This window comes from Rhineura floridana, chromosome 14 (genome assembly GCF_030035675.1).
Source record: "Rhineura floridana isolate rRhiFlo1 chromosome 14, rRhiFlo1.hap2, whole genome shotgun sequence".
NCBI lineage: Eukaryota > Metazoa > Chordata > Lepidosauria > Squamata > Rhineuridae > Rhineura > Rhineura floridana.
The window spans coordinates 4,038,748-4,060,892 of NC_084493.1; the positions used below are offsets into that span (position 1 = coordinate 4,038,748).

General features: G+C 45.4%; 2 protein-coding genes across 7 annotated transcripts in view; one reads left to right on the forward strand and one right to left on the reverse strand.

Moving 5' to 3' along the window:
* Window positions 1-5,408, forward strand: part of CILP (cartilage intermediate layer protein) — a 41,459-nt gene extending 36,051 nt beyond the window's left edge. For all 5 annotated transcript variants that reach the window (XM_061595553.1, XM_061595552.1, XM_061595557.1 and 2 more), the window contains 2 exons: window positions 353-510; window positions 1,826-5,408. In XM_061595553.1, the coding sequence (XP_061451537.1) occupies window positions 353-510; window positions 1,826-4,173 (2,506 nt within the window). In that variant the 3' untranslated portion in view covers window positions 4,174-5,408. The remainder of the gene's footprint in view (window positions 1-352; window positions 511-1,825) is intronic.
* Window positions 5,409-7,380: 1,972 nt separating this feature from the next.
* MTFMT (mitochondrial methionyl-tRNA formyltransferase) lies at window positions 7,381-16,087 on the reverse strand. Of its 2 annotated transcripts, none has more exons than XM_061595646.1 (9): window positions 15,759-16,087; window positions 14,388-14,600; window positions 12,988-13,110; window positions 12,188-12,290; window positions 11,884-11,959; window positions 11,054-11,145; window positions 10,314-10,395; window positions 8,582-8,664; window positions 7,381-7,993 (listed from the first exon to the last, which is right to left on the reverse strand). In XM_061595646.1, exons 1-9 carry the CDS (start codon window positions 15,923-15,925, stop codon window positions 7,799-7,801), a joined length of 1,134 nt encoding a protein of 377 aa, XP_061451630.1. In that variant the 5' UTR covers window positions 15,926-16,087; the 3' UTR covers window positions 7,381-7,798. The 2 variants fall into 2 exon arrangements, with proteins under 2 accessions (XP_061451630.1, XP_061451631.1); XM_061595647.1 differs by having other exon boundaries at window positions 7,905-7,993; window positions 8,582-8,660.
* Window positions 16,088-22,145: the final 6,058 nt, after the last annotated feature.

The following is a 22,145-nucleotide window of genomic DNA, read 5'->3' on the forward strand; positions in this document are numbered from 1 at the left end:
TTCAGGCGCCTCTTAAGATAGCATAAGCAAATTAGGTTGCTGAAGTCAAGGAGCAAGTTTTTTGTCTATGTTTGGATCCAATTGGACATCATTTTGATTCAAGAACTGAACCTTTCAAAACAGCGCTGACTGCTTTGGTTTCTGAGAATTCCCAAGCAGCATCGGACATGAGGCTGGCTAGGGATTTTACAAACCTTTATCACAGATCCTCTATTAGGTTTTAGTTTTTGGGAAAGAGGACAGCAAATCTTCAAGACAGCAGGCCGGGAAAACCCAGAAAGACAAGAGATGCAGAATAGATATATATCTTTGATTCTGAGCCTCGAGCCTTATCTTTCCCAAAATGCTACAGGTTCCATAATAATACTTTGCTGGATCCTGTGCTCTATAAATACAAAAGCAACCTGATGCTAAAGAATCTGAAATTGGACCAAGCTGGACAGTATTCTTGTAAGACCAGCAACGACGCAGGATCTGTGAAGTCCAAAGCAGCCATGCTTTCCCTACTAGGTGAGAAATTGTGGGGAAGAGGTGTGGGTGGGGATAGAAGTGGAATGGACTCGCCTACAGGGACTTCCCAGTTCCTATCTACGGTGTATGGAAGTACGTGGGGTGATCCCAGTGAGCACACACACAGCAGAATGGAAGTGGGAATCTGCACTGGAATGATGTGCGCCATGTCAGTTTTCACTTGGCACGCTCGCCATGGCGAGTGGGCCATTGTCATGTGATGATCAGTCTATTTACATATGTTCATTCATAAGTCTCTTCAATTCCATTTTCTCATCAGTGATAGTGGTGAGTTTTAAAATATGTGTGTCAGGGGCTGATGGGAGTTGTTGTCCTAGGTATCTGAGGAGCATCAGGTTGGGGAAGGCTGCTCTAACGTCTTGGAACCAGTCTAGACAACCAGTCTACAGCAAGCTTTGTATTGCATACTACAGCTATTAGCTTGCGGCGCATAAAATTCTGCGCAAAACATCCCGTGTGAGGGCCAAACTATATACATGGCGTTAATCATGCGGTTTGAGTGCAGGATTTTTCTTTTTTACGAATTGCCAGCGTGGGAGACCCAATCTGGATTGGGACCCTGGCTTGGGAGTTAGGGTTTTTTTAACCTTTCGAGCCTTGCTGTAGTCCCAGTCTGGATCAGGGTGGTCCATACCTGATATTTGCATGGCAAAATGTTAAAACCGACCTCCATTCCATGCCATTTGGCTGCTTGAAGACATGGGTGAATCTCTCAGTTTCATTTTTTCATTTTTTCCAGTCTTAAGTTCAGTTTTCCACGTTGGTTTGCAACTTTTTTTTGTTTTTAAGACCTCATGAAAATTCATCAGCATTTTAGCACAGATTTCTCCTAATATTTCTCCTATTTTTGTGTGTGCAATTTTGCCTAATATTATCCATTTTTGTGTGTTATTTTCACCAATACATGCATTTTAATGCACACTGTACCTTGGTACATGCATTTTTGTGTACACTGCTTGGCTGAAGAACTGCACTGAAAAATTCAGAGGAGTGCGAATTTCAAAGGAAGGCTATATTTCGGTTCATGTATTGTTTCAGAAAGTGCAAAGTTAGGTACGTTCATCTTTAAATGTGAACTGAACCAAATCTCTCCCCCGTTTCTAGCTACTTGCCAGAGAAAAACCCTTCCCTCAAGGGCAAATCATGTAATTAACGTCATGTGTAGTTTGGCTCTTTGTTACATGGGTTCAGAACTCTTTTTGTTTGCCTTGAATAGCCCCTGCCTAAAGCAGGGCCCTGAGCTCTTGCAGAAATGCCCACCTGAGACACTAACACATGAAATCTATTCCAACAGCTAAGAACGAAACTCCTTGCAACCCCAGACCTGAGGGTTACCTCATCCGGCTGCCACATGACTGCTTCCAAAACTCAACCAGCTCTTTCTACTATGACGTTGGCAGGTGCCCATCCGATCCCTGCTCTGGGACGTTCGACAAAGGTCTCCGCTGCAAGGACACCACCGCTTACTGCTGTGGCATCTCCAAAATGGAAACACGAGAAGTAACGTGCAGTGGGTACACCCTTCCCATCAAAGTGAACGTGGAGTGCGGCTGTCAAAAGTGTGTGAAAGCCAAGGTAACAGTGCGAGGAAGAGCTGTGGCTTCCGACACGGAGGAGCCCATGAGGTTTGGTCATATATACATGGGGAATAAGAGGGTCAGCATGACCGGCTATAAGGGAACCTTCTCCGTCCAAGTGCCCCCAAACACTGAGAGGCTGGTCCTCACCTTTGTTGATCGCCTCCAAAAGTTTGTAAACACAACCAAGGTGCTGCCTTTTAACAAAAACGGTGGGGCTGTCTTCCACGAGGTCAAGATGTTAAGAAAGAAGCTACCCATCATACTGGAAGCCACAGAGACCAGCGTGATTCCCTTGGGGGATATGGAAGGTGACAATCCGATAGCCAAACTGGAAATTCCTCCCAATACATTTTACAGACAGAACGGAGAACCCTATGCGGGGAAAGTAAAAGCCAGCGTGACCTTCCTGGACCCAAGGAACATCTCCAGTGCAGCCACAGCACAAAGCGACCTGAATTTTGTAGACGACGAAGGGGACATGCTCCCGTTGCGGACCTACGGCATGTTTTCTATGGATTTCACGGATGAAACGGCCACAGAGCCCCTTAATGCGGGGAAAGTGAAAGTCCTTCTCGACTCTGCCCAGGTGAGGATGCCCGAACACCTGGCAGGAATGAAGCTTTGGTCTCTGAATCCACAGACGGGCCTATGGGAAGAAGAAGGGGACTTACAGGTCGATCGGAGCAGGCGCAGCAAGCGGGAGGAAAGAACATTTCTGGTAGGCAACATGGAGATCAGAGAAAGGAGGCTCTTCAACCTTGATGTCCCAGAGAGCAGGCGGTGCTACATCAAGGTGCGTGCTTACAGAAGCGAGAGATACCAGCCCAGTGAACAAGTTACAGGAGTGGTGGTTTCTGTTATCAATTTAGAGCCAACCCCAGGCTATTCTACCAATCCTAGAGCCTGGGGCCGCTTTGACAGCGTTGTCACTGGCTCCAGCGGAGCTTGTGTGCCAGCTTTCTGCGACGACCAAAACCCAGATGCCTACAGTGCTTACATCATGGCGAGCCTGGGGGGAGAAGAACTCGAAGCTGTCCCCTCATCTCCACGGCTTAACCCCATTGCCATTGGAGTCCCACAGCCCTATCTCAGTAAGCTGAAATACAGCCGAACGGATCACATGGATCGCAACGTGAAGAAAACTGCTTTCAGGATCAGCGTGGCCAAGCCCACTCCCAACACCGCTGAAGAGAGCAATGGTCCCATCTACCCTTACGAAAAGCTACGAGAATGTGAAGCAGCTCCGTACAGCGCTGCCCACTTCAGGTTTTACAGGACAGAGGGAGACCGGTATGATTACAACACGGTTCCTTTCAACGAGGATGATCCCATAAACTGGACAGAAGACTACTTGGCGTGGTGGCCCAAGCCAATGGAATTTAGGGCTTGCTACGTTAAAATAAAAATAAATGGCCCCCTCGAGGTGAACGTGAGGTCTCGCAACATGGGTGGCACGCATCCACGGACTGTCGGCCAGCTGTTTGGCATCAGAGACGTGCGTAGCATCCATGACCTAGAGCAACCGGATATTTCAGCAGCATGCCTGGAATTCAAGTGCAGCGGCATGTTGTATGACCAAGAACGTGTTGACCGGACACTGGTGACAATTATCCCGCAGGGGAGCTGCTTCAGGGAGAGCGTCAACAGCATACTGCACGAGTATCTAGTTAACCACCTTCCTGTTGCTGTCAATAACGATTCCAGCCAGTACACCATGCTGGCTCCTCTTGATCCTCTTGGTCACAACTATGGGATCTATACTGTTACAGACCAGGATCCCAGGACAGCCAAGGAAATAGCTCTGGGCCGGTGTTTTGATGGAACATCTGACGGTTCCTCAAGAACCATGAAGAATAATGTGGGCATAGCGCTCACTTTTAACTGTCAAGAAAGAGATGCTCAACAGCAAAGCCTATTCCAATCCCTGCGGAATGTGCCTAGCCAGGTCCCAGTAAGCCCTCTTAGAGAGAGAATAGGCATAAGAAGGCCAAGCGAAAGCCGTGTGGGTCAGACCAAGGGGAAAGGCACCCTTTCCGTTAGAATTCCTCAAAGAGCCCAATAAGCTCTTATAAAACACCCCCGTGGATCCAGCAGCTCTGTGGGGATCACAGGGTCCTTGCCAATACCTGTGCATCAGTGCAGGGGACGGCTTCACGTGGCAATGCTCAGAATCTTTAACACCAATGTACACTGGGAAGCCATTTCTCATGTGGAGTTCCATGCGTCTTTCAACGTCTTTTCCAAACCTTCAAATCGCATCCTAGGAATGTAGTGAAACACTTGCAAATAGCAAGCACTTGATTAGAGCAGTCTAAAGACAGGGGGTGGTGGAAATCAGGCATTCAGTAGCTAATGCTGCCTGGCAAAGTTAAATCTGGTAAAACTGAACCTGGTAACTTTTTCCTGGTTTGTTGAAGGGTAAGCTCCAGGGGCAGCCAACGTGGTGCTCTCCAGACACTGTTGGATTACAACTCTCAAAATCCTGATGGGAGTTGGAATCCGACAACATCTGGATGGAACCTGACGGGCTACCCTTCGCTTAAGCAGTGGCACCTCTCAGCGAAGGAAGACAGCGTATGTAGGGTCAGCAGACCAGGATGAATCGACAAGAACAAGGCTCTTATCTCAAGTGATGTGCTCAGGTCCCCCAACTCTTGTTTCCTTCCGTCTGGTCTGTTACGTTTTGCATACATATTAAAAGGTGAACAGATCCCTGCAAATAACCTGGCCTCAGTCCACAAGCGTCAGCCCAGTTTTTGCACCATTGGCAAATCCTTTTTGAAAACTTAGAACTGGCTGCCCTTACCCAACATCAGGTTTGGAAGATGCCTTCTTGGAGGAAGTTCACCTTTGAAAGATGAGCTGTTGACCAAATACAGTTGAAGAGTTAACACCCATCCATATAACTATGAGCTTATATTTTGGCAAAATGTTAAATACTGTAAAAAGTTATCGGCGGGGGTGGAAGCAGGAATGTCAGATATGAAAGAATGTACACAAACTCTTTTTCTAATTAAGTGGCTTTCCAGCCCCATTTGCAAACGGTAACGAATAAAAAGGAAGCAATTCCTTCATACTGAATTTTAACTGTAAGAATTTGTACTTGCAAATGTGAACAATATTTATTTCTGTATTTGCTAGGCAACTGCATGTGTGCGTATTCATTCCTACAGTAGTATTTGTGGACTCGCTCCCTCATTGGTTAACTTACAGAAATACCTATTAAATTCATTTTCGGTTTTTACCCCACACCTTCTCCAAGGAGCTCAAGGCAGGATGCATGGTTTCCCCTCTCCCCACCACTCTTATACTCACAACCACCCTGTGAGGTAGGTTAGGCTAATAGAAAGTGGTTGGTTCAAGGTCACCCAGTGAGCTCTATGGCTTAGTGGGGGATTTCAACCAATAGCTCTGGTCTACTACACAACTGAAATGAGAATCCTGTGAAAGTTAAGCGTAGCCGGTGCTTAACTTGACGGCGCATTGGTTAGACATCATGGGACAGTCTGCAAAGCTGGGTTAGGCCTGTGAGCGTGACCCGGCTTCCCTAAAATTAGAGCTAGGAAGCTACCTTATACTGAGTCGGACTATTGGTATATCTAGCTCAGTGTTGTCTCCACTGATTGGCAGCACCTCCACAGGGTTTCAGGCAGGGGTCTCTCCCAGTCATACCTGGAAACGTTGGGAAACCTGGGAGCTTCTGCATGCAAATTGTCGTGTAAGTCTTTAGAGGCTTGAAGCAGAACTGTAGAACCACACTTTGCCCAACTGGTGGCTTCCAACTGGGGTAAGGAGCCAGCAGAACATGTATGGCCCACAGCCCAATTTCTTATGGCCCAATGAGATGGGATGGTAGAAAGAGCGCAAGATATAAAACGTTGCAAACTCCTCCACTTTAGGTTGTCTCTCTGTCCATCAGCCTTTGGCTGCAACCCCAGCCCTTCATGTGGAAAAAGTTCCTCTGCAACAGGATGTTGCTAAACTAGAACTTCCATCAGCCCCAGTAAGTATGGCCAATGGCCAGGGATAATGGGAGTTGTAGTTCAGCAACATCTGGAGGGCCACAGGTTCCCCACACCTACTCTACATCAGTGGTCAACATCACACCTGCTTTTATCATAGAGAGATGCCGTTTCTCAGGAAAAACAGGTAGGTTTAAATAGAAAGAGAAGCCTCTTCTGTGGATGGGAAAGGAGTTTCTGGTCATTTCCACACAACTTGTTTATTGAGCATCCATCTTGATTTGATTTGTTTGCACCCTGTTTGTGGGAATGTTAGATGAGCAGTCATTCCAATTGGTTTGGGCAGAGGTTAGATGACGTTGCATCAAAGCAAGTGTTATCCCATTTTCCAGTGCATTTTTCATCAATTTCCTTATTCCAAAAAGTGAATTGGGGGCGGGCAGGTTTGTTACACGAGAGTGCCACATCGACTTTACTTGCACCACCTGAATTATGACGGTATGATTGAATTCCGAAAATAGCAAGATGATTTTTATTAGCAAAGGCGGCCCACTGTTATTATTCTGAATTTCTGTTCTGGACAGCTTGAGTGTAATCTAATTGTATCCTTTGCTTATAGTAAAACCTTTTATTTTTTGAAGCGAAATAGTAGACAGGTCAGGATCAGAAGCACAGTGCGCCATCTGCTGGCTTACTGACACTACAACACACCAAGTGTTTTATAAACACTTGTTAATAAAAGCACTATCGTTATGGCACATAGATTGTGTGTGGAAAGAGGCTTGTATACTGCACGAAGCCTTTGTAAGGGTGTAATATTGCGCTGTGCCTATGGGGAGACAGGAGGTTGTTCTTTCTTGCTGTTTTCCTGGGGAAACAGAAGTGTGGAGGAGGAGCAGCATGTCTGGTGACATTCATTGTTGTGTCATGCCATGCTCACTGGTGTGAATGAAATTCAGCACGACATGGCTGGATATTGGTCAAAAAGCCGCAGTTCTATAAGACAACAGGTACTGCAGCGTGAAAGGAATGTTAGAAACTGGGACAGAAGTTCTTCCAATATAATCAGTAAAACTAATGCAATAAACCCCATGTCTGAATGCAGCATTGCTTCTTGCTACTGGACACCCACTCTTTGAAGAAAACCCAAAATACGACACATCTTGTGAGCCCCCTTCTTGGTTATTCTAGAGTGTGAGGAACACAAGGGATTTGCTTTTGCACAAATAGCCTTACACTCATCTGTTGTATTTATATAGCATGGACCACAGAAATGTTACAGGTTACATAACACCACTTCATTCAAATTCATGTACAAAAATAATTTATTGTTCAATAATACATTCAAGTGTGCCATCACTGCCTTGGTTCACTTCACAAACCTGCACTTTTACGTACAAAAATTGACAATCTAAGGTGGCCCGTAAATCCCTCTTGCAAGGATGCAATTATTATTTCAGGGTTCCAGGTACTGAGGATGGACACATGGTCCGGGGTTACCTGGTAGCTTGAAGCCCTTTGGGAGACCTAGCTCGGAGCAGCAAGCACGTTTCACGACCTCTTATCGTATTTCTGTTCCTTCCATCCCTGTTTCAGTTGATGGCTGTGCAGAGAGACAAAGACTACATTGTTGGTGCAGAGATGATATGATACGAGACGTTTCCAACCCTGCTGTCATAAATGAGCACCCGGTTGTTTTGGACTGTCTACCGGGCCTTGTCACTGCTATGTGCTGTGAGCCGGCAACACCCTTCCTTTGGGACCATTCTTGGCTGTGGCCAGCTTCAGGGTTTGAAACCTGCACTGTCCAGGAGGCGTTTTGGAATTCTGCTGAAACCAAGGATGCAAGTATCCATTGTAGAAGTCAGCAGCTGTCAGCTTCTTCTTAAGTACCATGGCTTTGACTCCAACCCAACCTTCCTAGAGAGAGGGGAAAAGGGGAAATGCATAAGGTATAGCTGACTCTTGAAGAGGACGTTCTGCATGCCCAGCCGTCACACTGCAAAGACACGGCGTTGCGTGCAACTAGATTACACTCCAGAGTAGACACACTTAAATGAATGGGTCTAAGTCAAGTCATGTCCATTAACTTCAAGGGGTCTTGAGGACTAAATGCTGGATACAATCCACATAAATCAGTAATCCTATCAGTTCTCAAAACGAGTTCAGAAACCCAAACTCCTAGAATGCAGAGGTAAGGTTGAAAAAACCACATGGTGAAGTCTGATGAAGTCTCAGAAGCTAAGGGCAGAGGGTACGGAGGGATTTAGGTAAGGATTTAGCACTCTGCACAGTTTGCATCTTCAAGCCACAGACAGAGGTAAGGAAAACAAGTAAGTTCAACATACATTTGATTTGTAAACGATTTTTTAGTCCCTCTCGGTAGGAAATGGACTAGTGCAACAGCTTGGAAGGAAACTAGTGCAACAGCTCGGTAGGAAATGGACTCGTGCAACATACACCTAAGGGGGGGAAAATAAGTGAAATACCATGCACATACAAACGTACCTTGCAACGGATCATCAATGTCTGCGACTGCTTATGATAGGACACCGATCCTGGGATGGTGCTGTTTTCAGTTGGTAACCTATCTGAACAGAAAACAAAGGTTGTTCTTCTCAAGAGCAAGCTGTTGTTGAATTATGCCTGACTGATTTAGCCCCTACCACCTAGAACCAGACCAAATGAAAAGATCTTGCAATACTTCCAACTGTTGCTCAAGCTCAGGTTTTGGTAAACATCCAAAGGAAGCTTGTATAACTTAGAGCAGCGGTTCCCAATCTCTGGGTCCCAGAGGTTGCTGGACTATAATTCCCATCATTCCTGACCATTGGCCATGCTAGCTGGGGCTGATGGGAGTTGTAGTTTAGCAACATCTGAGGACCCAAAGTTTGGGAAAGGCTCACTTAGAGTAAGCCACTAAAAAAATGTACAAGCCCAGGGTGGTGTACATCATAACACACCATTTTAAAACAATACAGATAATCATTAATGGAACTGGCTAATATTTATTTATTATTTGATTTATATCCCGTCCTTCCTCCAGCAGGAGACCAGGGCAGCAAACAAAAGCACTAGAAACAGTTTAAAACATCATAAAAACATACTTTAAAATACATTAAAACAAAACATCTTTAAAAACATTTTTTTAAAAAAAAGCTTTCAAGACATCTTTAAAAAAAGGTTAAAAACATATTGTTAAAAAAAAGGTTTAAAAACATATTAAAAAGCAATTCCAACACAGACACAGACTGGGATAAGGTCTCAGCTTAAAAGGCTTGCTGAAAGAGGAAGGTCTTCAATAGGTGCCGAAAAAATAATAGAGATGGTGCCTGTCTATTATTTAAGGGGAGGGAATTCCACAGAGTAGGTGCCGCCATGCTAAAGGTCCATTTCCTATATTGTACAGAACAGACCTCCTGATAAGATGGTATCTGCAGGAGGCCCTTACCTGCAGAGCGCAGTGATCAACTGGGTATATACAGGATAAGACAGTCTTTCAGGTATCCTGGTCCCAAGCTGTATAGGGCTTTGTACGCCAAAACTAGAACCTTGAACTTGGCCTGGTAGCAAATAGGCAGCTGCAGCTTCCGGACCAGCCTCAAGGGCAGCCCCACATAGAGGGCATTACAGTAATCCAGCCTGGAGGTTATTAGTACGTGGACAACAGTGGTCAGGCTATCCCGGTTCAGAAACAGCCACAGATGTCTTACCAGCCGAGCAGGTAAAAGGCACTCCTAGCCACTGAGGTCACCTGGGCCTCTAGTGACAAAGATGGATCCAGGAGCACCCCCAGACTACGGACACTAATAAAACACTGAACAGCTACAAAGCCCTGTCAGCATAAAAAGGTCTTCCTCGAGAGACGCCTGAAAGTAAAAGAGAGGGTGCCTGCCAAATCTCTGCTGGAAGGATAGTACAGAAGGCAACCCAACAAGTACCTCTTAGCTGATCTTAGTAATTATGATAAGAAATCACTGCTTCTGCCATATCCTAGGTATGCCGGGTCATTCTCTGCTGGTCATTAAAGGTTTTATTGGTCAAAAGCAATGTCTTCAAGGAAAGCAGTGTCTAGAAGGGAACATGGAGCCAAGCTTCATGGCTGCAAAGCAATATGATTCTCACAGCAATGGCGAAGAATGAAATATAACTTCTGCTTCACAGAAGTGCTCCAGTGTTATCTTAGCCACTGTTTTGTGCAACACTTAACAACTGAGAGTGTTGAGATTTACGTAATTACCATTGTGGTCAGGTAATGTTTCCACTTCCACAAAATCCAATAGTTTTACAATAGTACCCATCCAGAGTGTTTGCAGGGGCATCTGAAAAATGCACAACAAGAAATTTAGGCACAGATGTTCACACTCATTTCAGATAAATTAATCCAGAGTTTTCAAACAGCTTCCTAATACAGGACCAAATTTAGGCTACTTCCCACTTTTTCTCGATGTGCATATCAGCAAAGCCATGTCAAATGTAAAAAGACTGGGGAGAACTGTGTTTTCCAGTATCAGCAAAGGCAAATGAGAGTTTTCCTAAGACAGTATCTCAGCCCTGAGAAAGATGCATGAAATTTGAGTGCATTTTAGACTTTCAACAACTTTTTAAGATCAGGGTCAGCATTCACCTGCCAAGCCCTGCACAGCTTTGTTGGGAAAAAGGCATGTGGTTTAAATCTTTGGTCAGCTGCACTCCAAAGGAAGTCTAGCAACAGAACACTCCTATGCCATTGTGGTAAAAGTAAAAATACAAATCCACCAATATTACAACACACACACCCCTTCGGGTTTTCTTTTAAATTTGCATTCCCAAAACAGCTGGTTAGTGGTGGGGTTAACCTGTTTCCTCCAAGGTCTGAGATTAGAAAAAATAATCCCCCCCAACTGGTTTTTAAATTTATGTATATTATCTATAGACAGGCTACTGAAATGTTTTGTAGGAGAGTAATTTTAGCAAACTGATTTGCTAAGCTGGCCGTACCATTGTCCCCAACGCACGATACAGCCTTAGTATCTGCTCAGGTGCTTGTTCTTCCCACCGGATGCAACTCGCTGCAACAGTGACTTTAGGAGCTTTAAGATAATAAAACAACAAAACAAACAATGCAGAAGTGAACGGAAATCCACACAGTTGCCTGTGTAGCTTTAAACATTCTAACTTCTTTTCTAAGTAAAACTACAGCTCAAATTATTGTACCCCCAGTATTCATTCACTACAATGCACTGAAGTTCCTGTGCTCTCCTCCCTCCAAATAAAGGAGCTTTCACCACAGAGTGACCCCTCAACACCCTCCTGCCCCAGTACTGATGCCCTAAGGTGGCCTATCCAGTGCTAGGGGAACCTCCAGCCCACAGGACTGAGTTCACCCTGGGACATGTCCTGATTTGGCCCACAAGGCCTCATACCACGCCCCCCTGCCTTAAACCACGTTATATGTGAAGTGTGGGCAGGTAAAGACACAGCTACAAAGGAACAATTGTGAGCCTTAATGTGTGCTCCTGACTGTCCCTTAACAAGTGGCGATTGCTGACAGCGAATCCCTTTGAAGGTGCACTGTCAGTGTCGATTAGCTGATCAGCACTGACAGCAAGCCTCTTTGAAGTTGGCCCAGTCCAAAGTGGTCTGCAGGGGGAGGGAGAGGTCACTTCTGGCCTATGAGAAAGAACAGCTGCCACTCCAGGTCTGTGAAAAACTGTAGACTTGATTGCAGTATTTTACATTTGTAAAATAGAAACAGTAGGAAACCACGGGAAAACTGTAACAATTCACTAATTAATACGTACATTGTGCACGAGGCATCAGATACATACCAAATGTTACTCCTTCCTTTGGTTGCTCTCTCTTGTTCCTTAAACTTTCAGGCAAGTTTTGCAGCACAGCAATGAGCTGAAAGAAGAAAACCCAAATGTGCATGATACACTTCTGCAATAGTGTTTATTTATGTCCCAGACCCAAGGAAGTAAATTTCTCAATTTTCATATTTTTGTCTTTTGGAAACAGGGTGCCACAGGACTCAGTCGGTCTGGTTCCCATCATTTGGGAATTCCAAGTATCTCATGACAGTTCTCGTTGTTGAGAGACCTAACAGGGGGGGGAAAGGTAGTATTAACTTACCATCTTTGCACCCAGTTTGGATAATATAGATTCCAACTCTTTTGCTGAGCAATGGACTGGAACTGGAAACGTTTCCTGCTTGATAATTGGACCTACATCAAACCTAGAAACACAACAGATAGGTTTAAAGGACATAGGAAGCTGCCTTATATCGAATCAAACCATTGGTCCACCATAGTATTGTCTACTATGACTGACAGCCTTTCTTGAACAAATAGATCCGATAACACAGAGACATTATGGCGAGCTTATTATTAAACTCAGGACAGTTTAAGCTGAAGATCTCTGTACACTTGAGAAAAAAGTGTATTGCTGAAAAGCCTTAGAAAGAAAATTATCTAGGAATTGTTTTCCCTTCCTTAGCAAGGCTTGTCCCAGGCTTTTGAGAACCCCAACTTTAAAATTAAGGCCATCATTCTAAACTCTAAATGTGTCTAATTTTTTTTTTAAAAAAAGCCTTAGTAGCAGAAATTTAAAACACTGGGAAAGTTACCTAGCAAATTCCATCCTGTTGTATGTACTTTTTACATAAAATTCATTCACCAGTTAACTGCACATCTTATGCATAACGTGGGTATTTTTGTGTGCACTTTTTGCACACTGTAAATGCCTTGCAAAGTCTGGAGAAGCAACTGGGAATTGTGCTTGGATCGACAAGAAAAGCTGGAATGAACTGATTGATTTGGTCTCTTGTGAGAAGCAGACCAAATAACTTCCTCCACCGTCACCCACGTAATTAAGAGCTTCTAAAAAGGAGATGCTTGCACCAACGTTCTGTTGAATTAAAGAGCCATTTATACCTCTTAGGCTTGATTTGCATAATTGTCACCCCAGTGACTGTATCTCCATGGAGGACTGTGTGGATTATAGGTGCTGGGCCTCGCCACCTTGGAAGACAGCTGGGATGGATATTCAGCACACCACTGAATCAGAACATTTGGAAGTTAGAATAGGACCAGCAATTCTGTAATATACATAAGCAGACGGTAACCATTTGAGAAACCACTTTTTAAAAAATGGAACCAGTGTGGTGTAGTGGCTAGAGTGTTGGAAGAAGCTCACTGGGTGACCTTTGGCCAGTCACAGCCTCTCAACCTAATCTACCTCATAGGGTTGTTGTGGGGATTAAATGAGGAGAGAGAGAACCATGTATACCACCTTGAGGCCCTTGGAGGAAAGGTGAGACATAAATGCAATAAATAAATAAATAATAAACATTCACTATAACTGCCAAAAGAGAGTTATCCGACTGAAACAGAGCGGAAAATGCAGGGACAACAATAAAAGAATAGAGGATAAAGAAAAAAATGAGGGAGTACTTGACAACATGTTTTTAAGTGACTTTAACAATGGCTATTTGGAATTAGCAGTTTGGGATGTAAATACTTTAGAACCCCAAATTTCTCCAGTTTGTTCCACTGAATTATTTAATTTGGTTAATCCTTTAGACATATTTAGAGAACAGTCATAGTGGAAGTCTGCTCCATCATCTGTTCTTTGCTTAGCATGATAACACACACACACACACACACAAACCTTTTACACACACAGACTTCAAGTATGTACAACTACAGCGTGCTTTTACGTACAACATGGCTTGCTGCAACAGCTTGGTTCTTTTTGATTGTATCTGAACCCTGTTACTCAGAAGCAAATCCTACCAAGCATAATGGGGCTTACTCCCCAGTAAGTTTGTGAAGGATTGGAGCTGTGTTCAACAATATGGTTCAAAATGTATTGTAGAACAGCACTGATACTGAAGATGGAAAAGGGAATGCAATGGAGATAGAAAAATATTAGTTAAGCATAGTCTGAATTTCTGGTAAAGGGATTGGAGGTCCACCATCGCATCCATAGAGAATTTGGCGAGAGTATCAGCACCAGTCTATTATGAAAACCCTACATATTTTGCACTGAAAGTTAAGAGTAGTAAATCCATTCAATATTAGACTGGAAGTGCACGGAAAGCATCCCCTACTCTAGCCCTTTGGACAATGCTGCATTTAAAGGACATTTGTTACTAGCGTAAGTAAGGCAAGCTTTCAAGTCTTCAGGCACTAAAAACCCACACATGCTGACTGACACTGGCCTGATGAAGTATAGTCTTCCCATATTATTCTGCTCCATTTTCCTCTGACATACAGGCCAGATTGTGATGTAAATAAACTACTCAACGTTTTTTTAAAAATCACAGCCTTACTATGGGAACTTCAGGATGAGGTCCTCACTGAGCAGGCGCCCAAACGATGCCACCACACCAACGTCAAAGTCCTCACATGGACCTACATCTGGCCAGAGGTGGATGGGAAGCTGCAGCTGCTCTGCGTAGTTGTTCACAGGGAGGCCCTTTGACAGCTGGGACTGCAGGGTTACCACCTCCAGGTGGTCCAGAAGCAGATCTGACCTGGGCTCTCTGCCACAGCAGGAGAGAAAAGAGAATCCGCAGAGAAGGTTTCAGAACAGTGCCAAGCTGCTTTCACCCCAATAAATGCACTCCCATTAGCAGCTCCTTTATGCCAGGTCCGTCTCTTTATCCATCTAGTCCAGTATTGTCCATTCTGGCCAACAGCTGCTCTCCAAGGTCTACGGCAGAGAGAGGACTTCCCCATCACCTTCTACCCAGCTGGTTTAACTAGAGTTGTGAGCAACTGAACCTAGAATTTTTTCTACATACAAAACACACACTTTGCCAAACTCCTACAGTCCCTCTCTTTCCACACATGCTCTCTGTTACCCTTATCTCTTCAATGCCTTCTGTGTCTTCGTACCACCTCCCTGTTGAAATATAAGCCACAAGGTCATTTGGACTGTGAAAGACCCCAGCTCAACAGCCTAAGCCCATACTTTGCAGGCAGAAGGTGCCACATTCACGCCACGCCATCTCCATGCTGAAGGCCAACATCTTTACCCTGGCTTTTGGCACCTGTATATATAATATTTAGGAGTCACCCTATTCTTCTGATTGTATCTTTTTTAAACTGATTTAAATATTGAGTCTTAAAATTGCTATAATCTGCCCTGGGACCTTAACATGAAGGTCAGGTAAGAAACAAATAGACAAGAAGCTGCCTTATACAGAGTCAGACCATTGGTCCATCCAGTTTAGTATCATCCACACTGACTTGCAGCAGCTCTCCAGGGTGTCAGGCTGGAGTCTCTCAGGCCAACCTGGAGATGCTGAGAACTGAACCTGGGACCTTGTGTGTACAAGGCAGGCGCTCTACCGTTGAACAAAAATGGTGCATAATATATAAATATGTAAATAATAATAAAAGAGGGCCAGGTAGCAGTACAAGAAAGATTTCTGTCAAAGAGCTGCTGCCAGTCAGAGCACTCAATACTGGGCTGGATGGGACAAACAGAGTTAGTTGGGACAAGGGAGCCTCTTTTCCTATGGCTGCCTCTTTCTGTTTCCAAGGCTTCCTTCTCAAGCCCAACCCCAAAGAATCCCCAGTCCCATTTGACCCTTGACCTCCCCTCGGTGCCCTTTCACCCCGACCTCTCCAAGGTCATAACCTGTGACCCATCTCCGCATGCCCTTTGATCGCCGCACCACCACCCCGGGACCCACCGGGCGGTCTGGAGCGCTCGAAGGATCTCTGCCGCGAAGCTGTCCGTGCCAAAGAACAAGACGCGCCACGGCGGCTTCTCTCGCCTCTGAGCGTCCCCGGCTCCCGTAGCATGGCCCCGCCCACGACACCACCCTCCCCGCCAGGCCCGCAGGATCAGGCCCCTCATTGCCCTTCCGCCGGCAGCCCCCACAAGCTGCCGCCGCCCCACTTCCGGCAACGAACTCCTCCGCCTGACTTCACTCTCCGGCGTCGCGGTGTGGATGACGTAGGACCGCGCGACACCTCTTGCGAGGCGCTGGGCGTGGCGCGAATAGGGGCGGGGCGACAACTGCTTGGCTCCCCGCGTGGCCTTATGGGATTGCTGGGCAGCTTTACCGTAGCAACCATAGCAACCGGCGAGCGGGCGGCCGTCCCCATGGCAACTGCACAGGGCCTGCCCAGGCAAGCTGGGACCCTGGAGCTTTTCCCAACAGATCCTCTCCGGAGTCCACCTACCAGAGTTCCTGTCAGTTGCAGGAGAACAAGGGTCGCCCTCTTCTCCCCACCACAAAACCCTACACACTTGGAAGGCTCTTTCTACACTCTCAAGAGTTGCATTGTTGCATGCAGGAATTCAACAGGGACAGCTTTTCCTGATACTGAGATGCCAATGGTGGGAGAAAGTGTCACGTGTTGTATCACTGCCTGCTGAGCTCTGTTCTGGGCCTGGTACTTTTCAAGATCCTTATCACATTTGTGGAGGTTACAAAACAGGGAGCAATAGCTACCACATTCAAAATTATTATTGTTATTTATTACATTTATATCCTGCCCTTCCTCCCAGTAGGAGCCCAGGGCGGCAAACAAAAACACTAAAAACACTCTAAAACATAAAAACAGACTTTAAAATAGATTAAAACACAACATCTTTAAAAACATATTTTAAAAATCTTTAAAAACATATTTTTTAAAAAAAAGTTTGGAAAACATCTTAAAAAGCAATTCCAGCACAGATGCAGACTGGGATAAGGTCTCTAATAAAAATGCTTGTTGGAAGAGGAAGGACTTCAGTAGGCGCTGAAAAGATAATAGAGATGGCACCTGTCTGATATTTAATAATGTTAATAGAATGGAAAACAGAGCCAAAATGAGCAACATGAAAAATTCTGATTTTAAGCAAATCTTAATCAAAGGCACAGAGATAGAATGGGGGGGGGTACCTAGTTTGGCAATAGTACAATCTCAAGTTGAACATGAGTCAGCACTGTGATGTGGCTGCAAAAATAGGCGAATATTATTTTGGGCTGTATTAATAGAGTCATGGTTTCCAAGTCGCAAGAAGTAATAGTTCCACTTTTATTTTTATTTTATTTATTTTATTTGTTTCATTTATAGACCGCCCATAGCAAGTGGCTCTCTGGGCGGTGTACAAAAAGGTTAAAATACAAAATATCAACAATAAAATCAGACAACAAACAATAAATACAAGCAGCAACTAAAGAAAAAATAAAAAATAAAAAAATTAAATTATAACATAAACGCTTAAAATGCCTGGGAGCATAGCCAGGTCTTAACCTGGCGCCGAAAAGATAGAAGCGTAGGCGCCAGGCGTACTTCTTCGGGGAGGCTGTTCCACAGTTCGGGGGCCACTACAGAAAAGGCCCTAGATCGAGTAACTGTCCTCCGGGCTTCTCGATGGGTTGGTACCCGGAGGAGGGCCTTAGATGCTGAGCGAAGTGACCGGATAGGTTCATAGCGGGAGAGGCGTTCCACAAGATATTGCGGTCCCACGCCATGTAAGGCTTTATAGGTCAAAACCAGCACCTTGAATCTGGCTCGGAAACAAATAGGTAGCCAGTGCAAACGGGCCAGAACAGGTGTTATATGTGCTGACCGGCTGGTCCTCATCAGCAGTCTGGCTGCTGCGTTTTGCACTAGCTGAAGCTTCCGAACTGTCTTCAAGGGCAGCCCTACGTAGAGCGCATTACAGTAATCCAGCCTAGAAGTTACCAGAGCATGAACAACTGAGGCGAGGTCATCCCTGTCCAGATAGGGACGTAGCTGGGCTACCAACCGAAGGTGGTAGAACGGATTCCTTGCCACCGAGGCCACTTGCGCCTCAAGAGACAAGGAAGGATCGAAAAGAACTCCCAGACTACGAACCTGTTCCTTCAAGGGGAGTGTGACCCCATCTAGAACAGGGTGAACATCCACCATCTGGGCAGGGGAGGCACTCACCAACAGTGTCTCAGTCTTGTCTGGATTGAGTCTCAGTTTATTAGCTCTCATCCAGTCCATTATCGCGGTCAGGCAATGATTCAGCACATCCACAGACTCACCTGTAGAAGATGAAAAGGAGAAATAGAGCTGCGTGTCATCAGCGTACTGGTGGCAACACACTCCAAAACTCCTGATGACGGCACCCAGAGGCTGCATGTAGATGTTAAAAAGCATGGGGGACAAAATCGACCCCTGAGGGACTCCACAATGGAGAGTCCAAGGTGTCGAGCAATGTTCCCCAAGTACTACCTTCTGGTGACGATCCGCCAAGTAGGAGCGGAACCACTGCCAAGCAGTGCCTCCAACTCCCAACTCCGCGAGTCTCCCCAGAAGGATACCATGGTCAATGGTATCAAACGCCGCTGACAGATCAAGGAGAATCAACAGAGTCACACTCCCTCTGTCCCTCTCCCGACAGAGGTCATCGTACAGGGCGACCAAGGCTGTTTCAGTGCCAAAACCAGGCCTAAAACCGGATTGAAACGGATCCAGATAATCGGTCTCATCCAAGAGCACCTGGAGCTGATTGGCAACCACCCGCTCCAGAACCTTGCCCAAAAAGGGGATATTTGCCACTGGTCTATAATTGTTCAAGTTATCTGGGTCTAAGGAAGGTTTCTTCAAAAGAGGTCTCACTACTGCCTCCTTGAGGCTACTAGGGACTACTCCCTCACTCAAGGAGGCATTTATCACTTCCTTGGCCCAGCCGGTGGTACCAGTCCTGCTAGCCTTGACCAGCCAAGATGGACAAGGATCTAGAGCAGACGTGGTCGCCCGCACCAATCCAAGCACCTTGTCCACTTCCTCAAGCTGCACCAACTGAAACTCATCCAATAATGAAAGACAAGACCGTGTTCTGGACACTTCAATGGATTCATCTGTCGTAACATCAGAGTCTAGGTCCCTACGGATGCATGCGATTTTATTTTGGAAGTGCCCTGCAATGTCGTTACAGCGAGCTTCAGATGTTTCAATGGTATCTTGAGGACCAGAATGTAAGAGTCCTCGTACAACCCTAAAAAGCTCTGCTGGGCGGCAGAGAGATGTCTTGATAGAGGCAGCGAAGTAGGACTTCTTCGCCGCCCTTACCGCTTTTATGTATGACTTAGTAGAGGCACTTACCAAAGCATAATTGCATCCGTCTGGAGTTCGTCTCCATCTGCACTTTTCTTTGGACTACACTAGGAGTAGCCAACCTGGTGCCCTGCAGATGCTGTAGAGACTACAACTCTTGTCATTCCTGACCGTTGCCCATGCAGGCTGTGGCTGATGGGAGTTAGAGTCCATGACATCTGGAGGGCACCACGGTTGCTACCGTTGGACGAAACAGATCTCATCTGGAGTACCGCATCCACTTTAAGAAGGATGCAGATAAACTGAAATAGCTTCAGAAGAAAGCAAAGAAGAGTGACATCATGAGGACAGAAAACAAGTCCTGTGTTTGACTGAAAGAACTAGATATATTTGGCCTGGAGGGCATTGACAGCACTCTTCAAAGGCCTGAACGGCTGCCACATGGAAGAGGTCAAGGGCTTGTTGCCTGCTGCTTCAGAGAGCAGGAGTTACAGTAGGGTAGATTTTGTTCCATGGTAAGAGCAGTACATCATTGGGACCAATTTACTGGGATCGCGGGGTGGGTTGCTGTGCCTCAGAAGCTAGACAGCCATCTGGGGATGTTCTAGTTCCAGATATATCCTGCACTGAGCAACCCATTTACTCTATGATTCTGTTTCAAGAAGGAGTTTGCAAACATATGTGTTGACAGCCTTTCACTGCATCATGAACAAAATAGAAAATCTAGAGGACATTGTATCAGTGCTTCTAAGAATATAAATTAGGAATAAGAGCAATATAATTGTTATTTAATTTTTTTTATCCTTGATGTGGTTTTCAAATGTAAAAAGAAATGTCTGCTCAGAAGTAAGTCCAACTGAATTCAATTGGACTTATTGCCAGATATATACATGGGTATAGCCTGGCTGAAAGCCCTAGTTATTCTGTAACCAGGCAGGCAGCTGAGGTCAAAGACACCAGTCACATTTACAGGGATGGATAAACAAAATGAAATATAGTAAATCTAGATTGCACTTTCTTCCTAACCAAGGCCAAAATTCACAATTGCTGGTGAGTAATCCTTCAAGCAAGAAAACATAGGCCTTGGATTGAAATAAACTTTGCCTGCAACAGAGTGCTATTTAGAAAAAAGTGCTTGGGGAGGTGCAAAGCAGGGTTAGGGAAGGATGTGGTCTGGGGAGAGGGGGTGTAGGCTACAGAAAAGGCAAGGCATGGGGAGAGTCCCAGAGGCCAGATAGAGCGCTGGACCTGAGGCTCCCCACCCCCGGTTTAGAATATTTATATGTCAATTTCTTGAAAAAAGTGCTCAAAGTGAAACAGAGTAACAACAAAGCAATGTAAAACAGGTAGCCCACTCAGTGCCCTCCAGATGTGTTGGACTACAACTCCCACCATTCCTGTCCATTGGCCATTCTGGCTGGGGCTGATGGGAGTTGTAGTCCACAACATCTGGAGGGCACCATGTTGACCACCTCTGGTCTTAAACCTCTGAATTCCAAAGTTCCCACTATAGCAGCCTTCCCCAGCTTGGTGCCCTCCAGATGTTGTGGACTACAACTCCCAGCAGCCCCAGTCACTGAGAGACCATTAGTGCATCTGGCCCTGCATTTCCTCTCCCAACAGTAGGTCTCAAGCAGAAGTCTTCCTTTTCCATCAAGCCGGAAGTCTAGCCCTTGACCTTCTCCATACTAGACATTTGCTGTGCAGCCTTTCTTCACATCATTTTGTTAGAATGCTGAGACATGATGTATTCCAAAAGACATGGACAGAGTCAAGACAGGGTTAAAATAAGCACACTCTGGGGCTCAAGGACAGAGAGCAGACCGAAGGCTGCAGGTGGCTGGGCAGGAAAGCTGCCAAGGCTATAAAACCTCCATAGAAACAGCTTAGGGTGCGGGGGGTGCATTTGATGTATGTGAAGGAGAGATCTCGTGTATCTGTGTATCTGTAAGCTATTGAATCAGTAAAAGATTCATCTTCACCACTTCTAGCGTTCTGTCTCTATTCACTCCTGTTATACGTAGTGGCATTGCCCTGACAGGCAAGCTGCAATTCCAACACATTTCTCTTAAAGGGAATCCAGCTCCACCTTTCTAGGATATTTTGTCTATATACCTTGGTTGTTAAGCTAGATGGAGCTTATGTTTCAAAGATTCCTCATTGTAATAACCCAGTGGTAGCCAACATGCCCTCCAGATGCAGTGGGCTACAACTCCCATTATTTATTTAATTTATTTATTATTTGATTTATATCCCACCCTTCCTCCCAGTAGGAGCCCATTAGCGGCATTCGCCCCAACCAGCATGGCCAATGGTCAGGAACTTGATCATCCCAGAGTGCAGAACATGAAATAATGGACTTGAGTTACAGGAACCCAAATTTCAACTGAACATCAGGAAAAACATCCTAACTGTTAGAGTGTTATGGCAATGGAACCAATGACCTAGGGAGGTGGTGGGCTCTCCAACACTGGAGGCATTCAAGAGGCAGCCACCTGTCAGGGACACTTTAATTTGGATTCCTGCATTGAGCGGCGGGTTGGGCTCGATGGTCTTATAGGGCCCTTCCAACTATGATTATATGTGGGAGTTGTAGTCCAAAACATCTGGAGGGTATGTCATTGGCTACTCCTGTAAGAACCATTGGCCCAAAGCAATACATTGTTCATTCGTTCCATTTGTTCATTCCCCACTAGATGAAGGAAATTGCTCTACAGATAAGTACAACTTTTATCTGCAGTGATCGAAAGATAACACGCTAGCTTCCTTTCCTGCAAGTTTGTGCCCAGTTTCATTTTTTGATGTCAGAAAAGTAATTTCTTATTCTCAGGGGAAGAAGGGGTTTTTAATTTCACCACGAACTCTTTGCATGGATGATTCAATAAATGATGAAGCCCCAGGTTTCAGCTTGGGGAAGAGATCATTCACCTTTGGCTGGGAGCTATGTGGGTGTGGACACAGTTCAAGGACTTTGCAAATTCCCCTCCTTTTATGCTATAGCTACAGCTTTCCTCGGCTGTAGGGCAGGAGAATGAATGAACTGCGTGTGAGTA

Excerpts from the sequence above, each read along its gene's own strand:
- MTFMT (XM_061595646.1), bottom strand. The coding sequence starts at position 15,925 with ATGAGGGGCCTGATCCTGCGGGCCTGGCGGGGAGGGTGGTGTCGTGGG. Across the intron at positions 11,960-12,187 it reads CCAAACTGGGTGCAAAGATG|CTCATTGCTGTGCTGCAAAA; the intron begins GTAAGTTAATAC and ends TTCTTCTTTCAG. Across the intron at positions 8,665-10,313 it reads AACATTACCTGACCACAATG|ATAGGTTACCAACTGAAAAC; the intron begins GTAATTACGTAA and ends TTTTCTGTTCAG.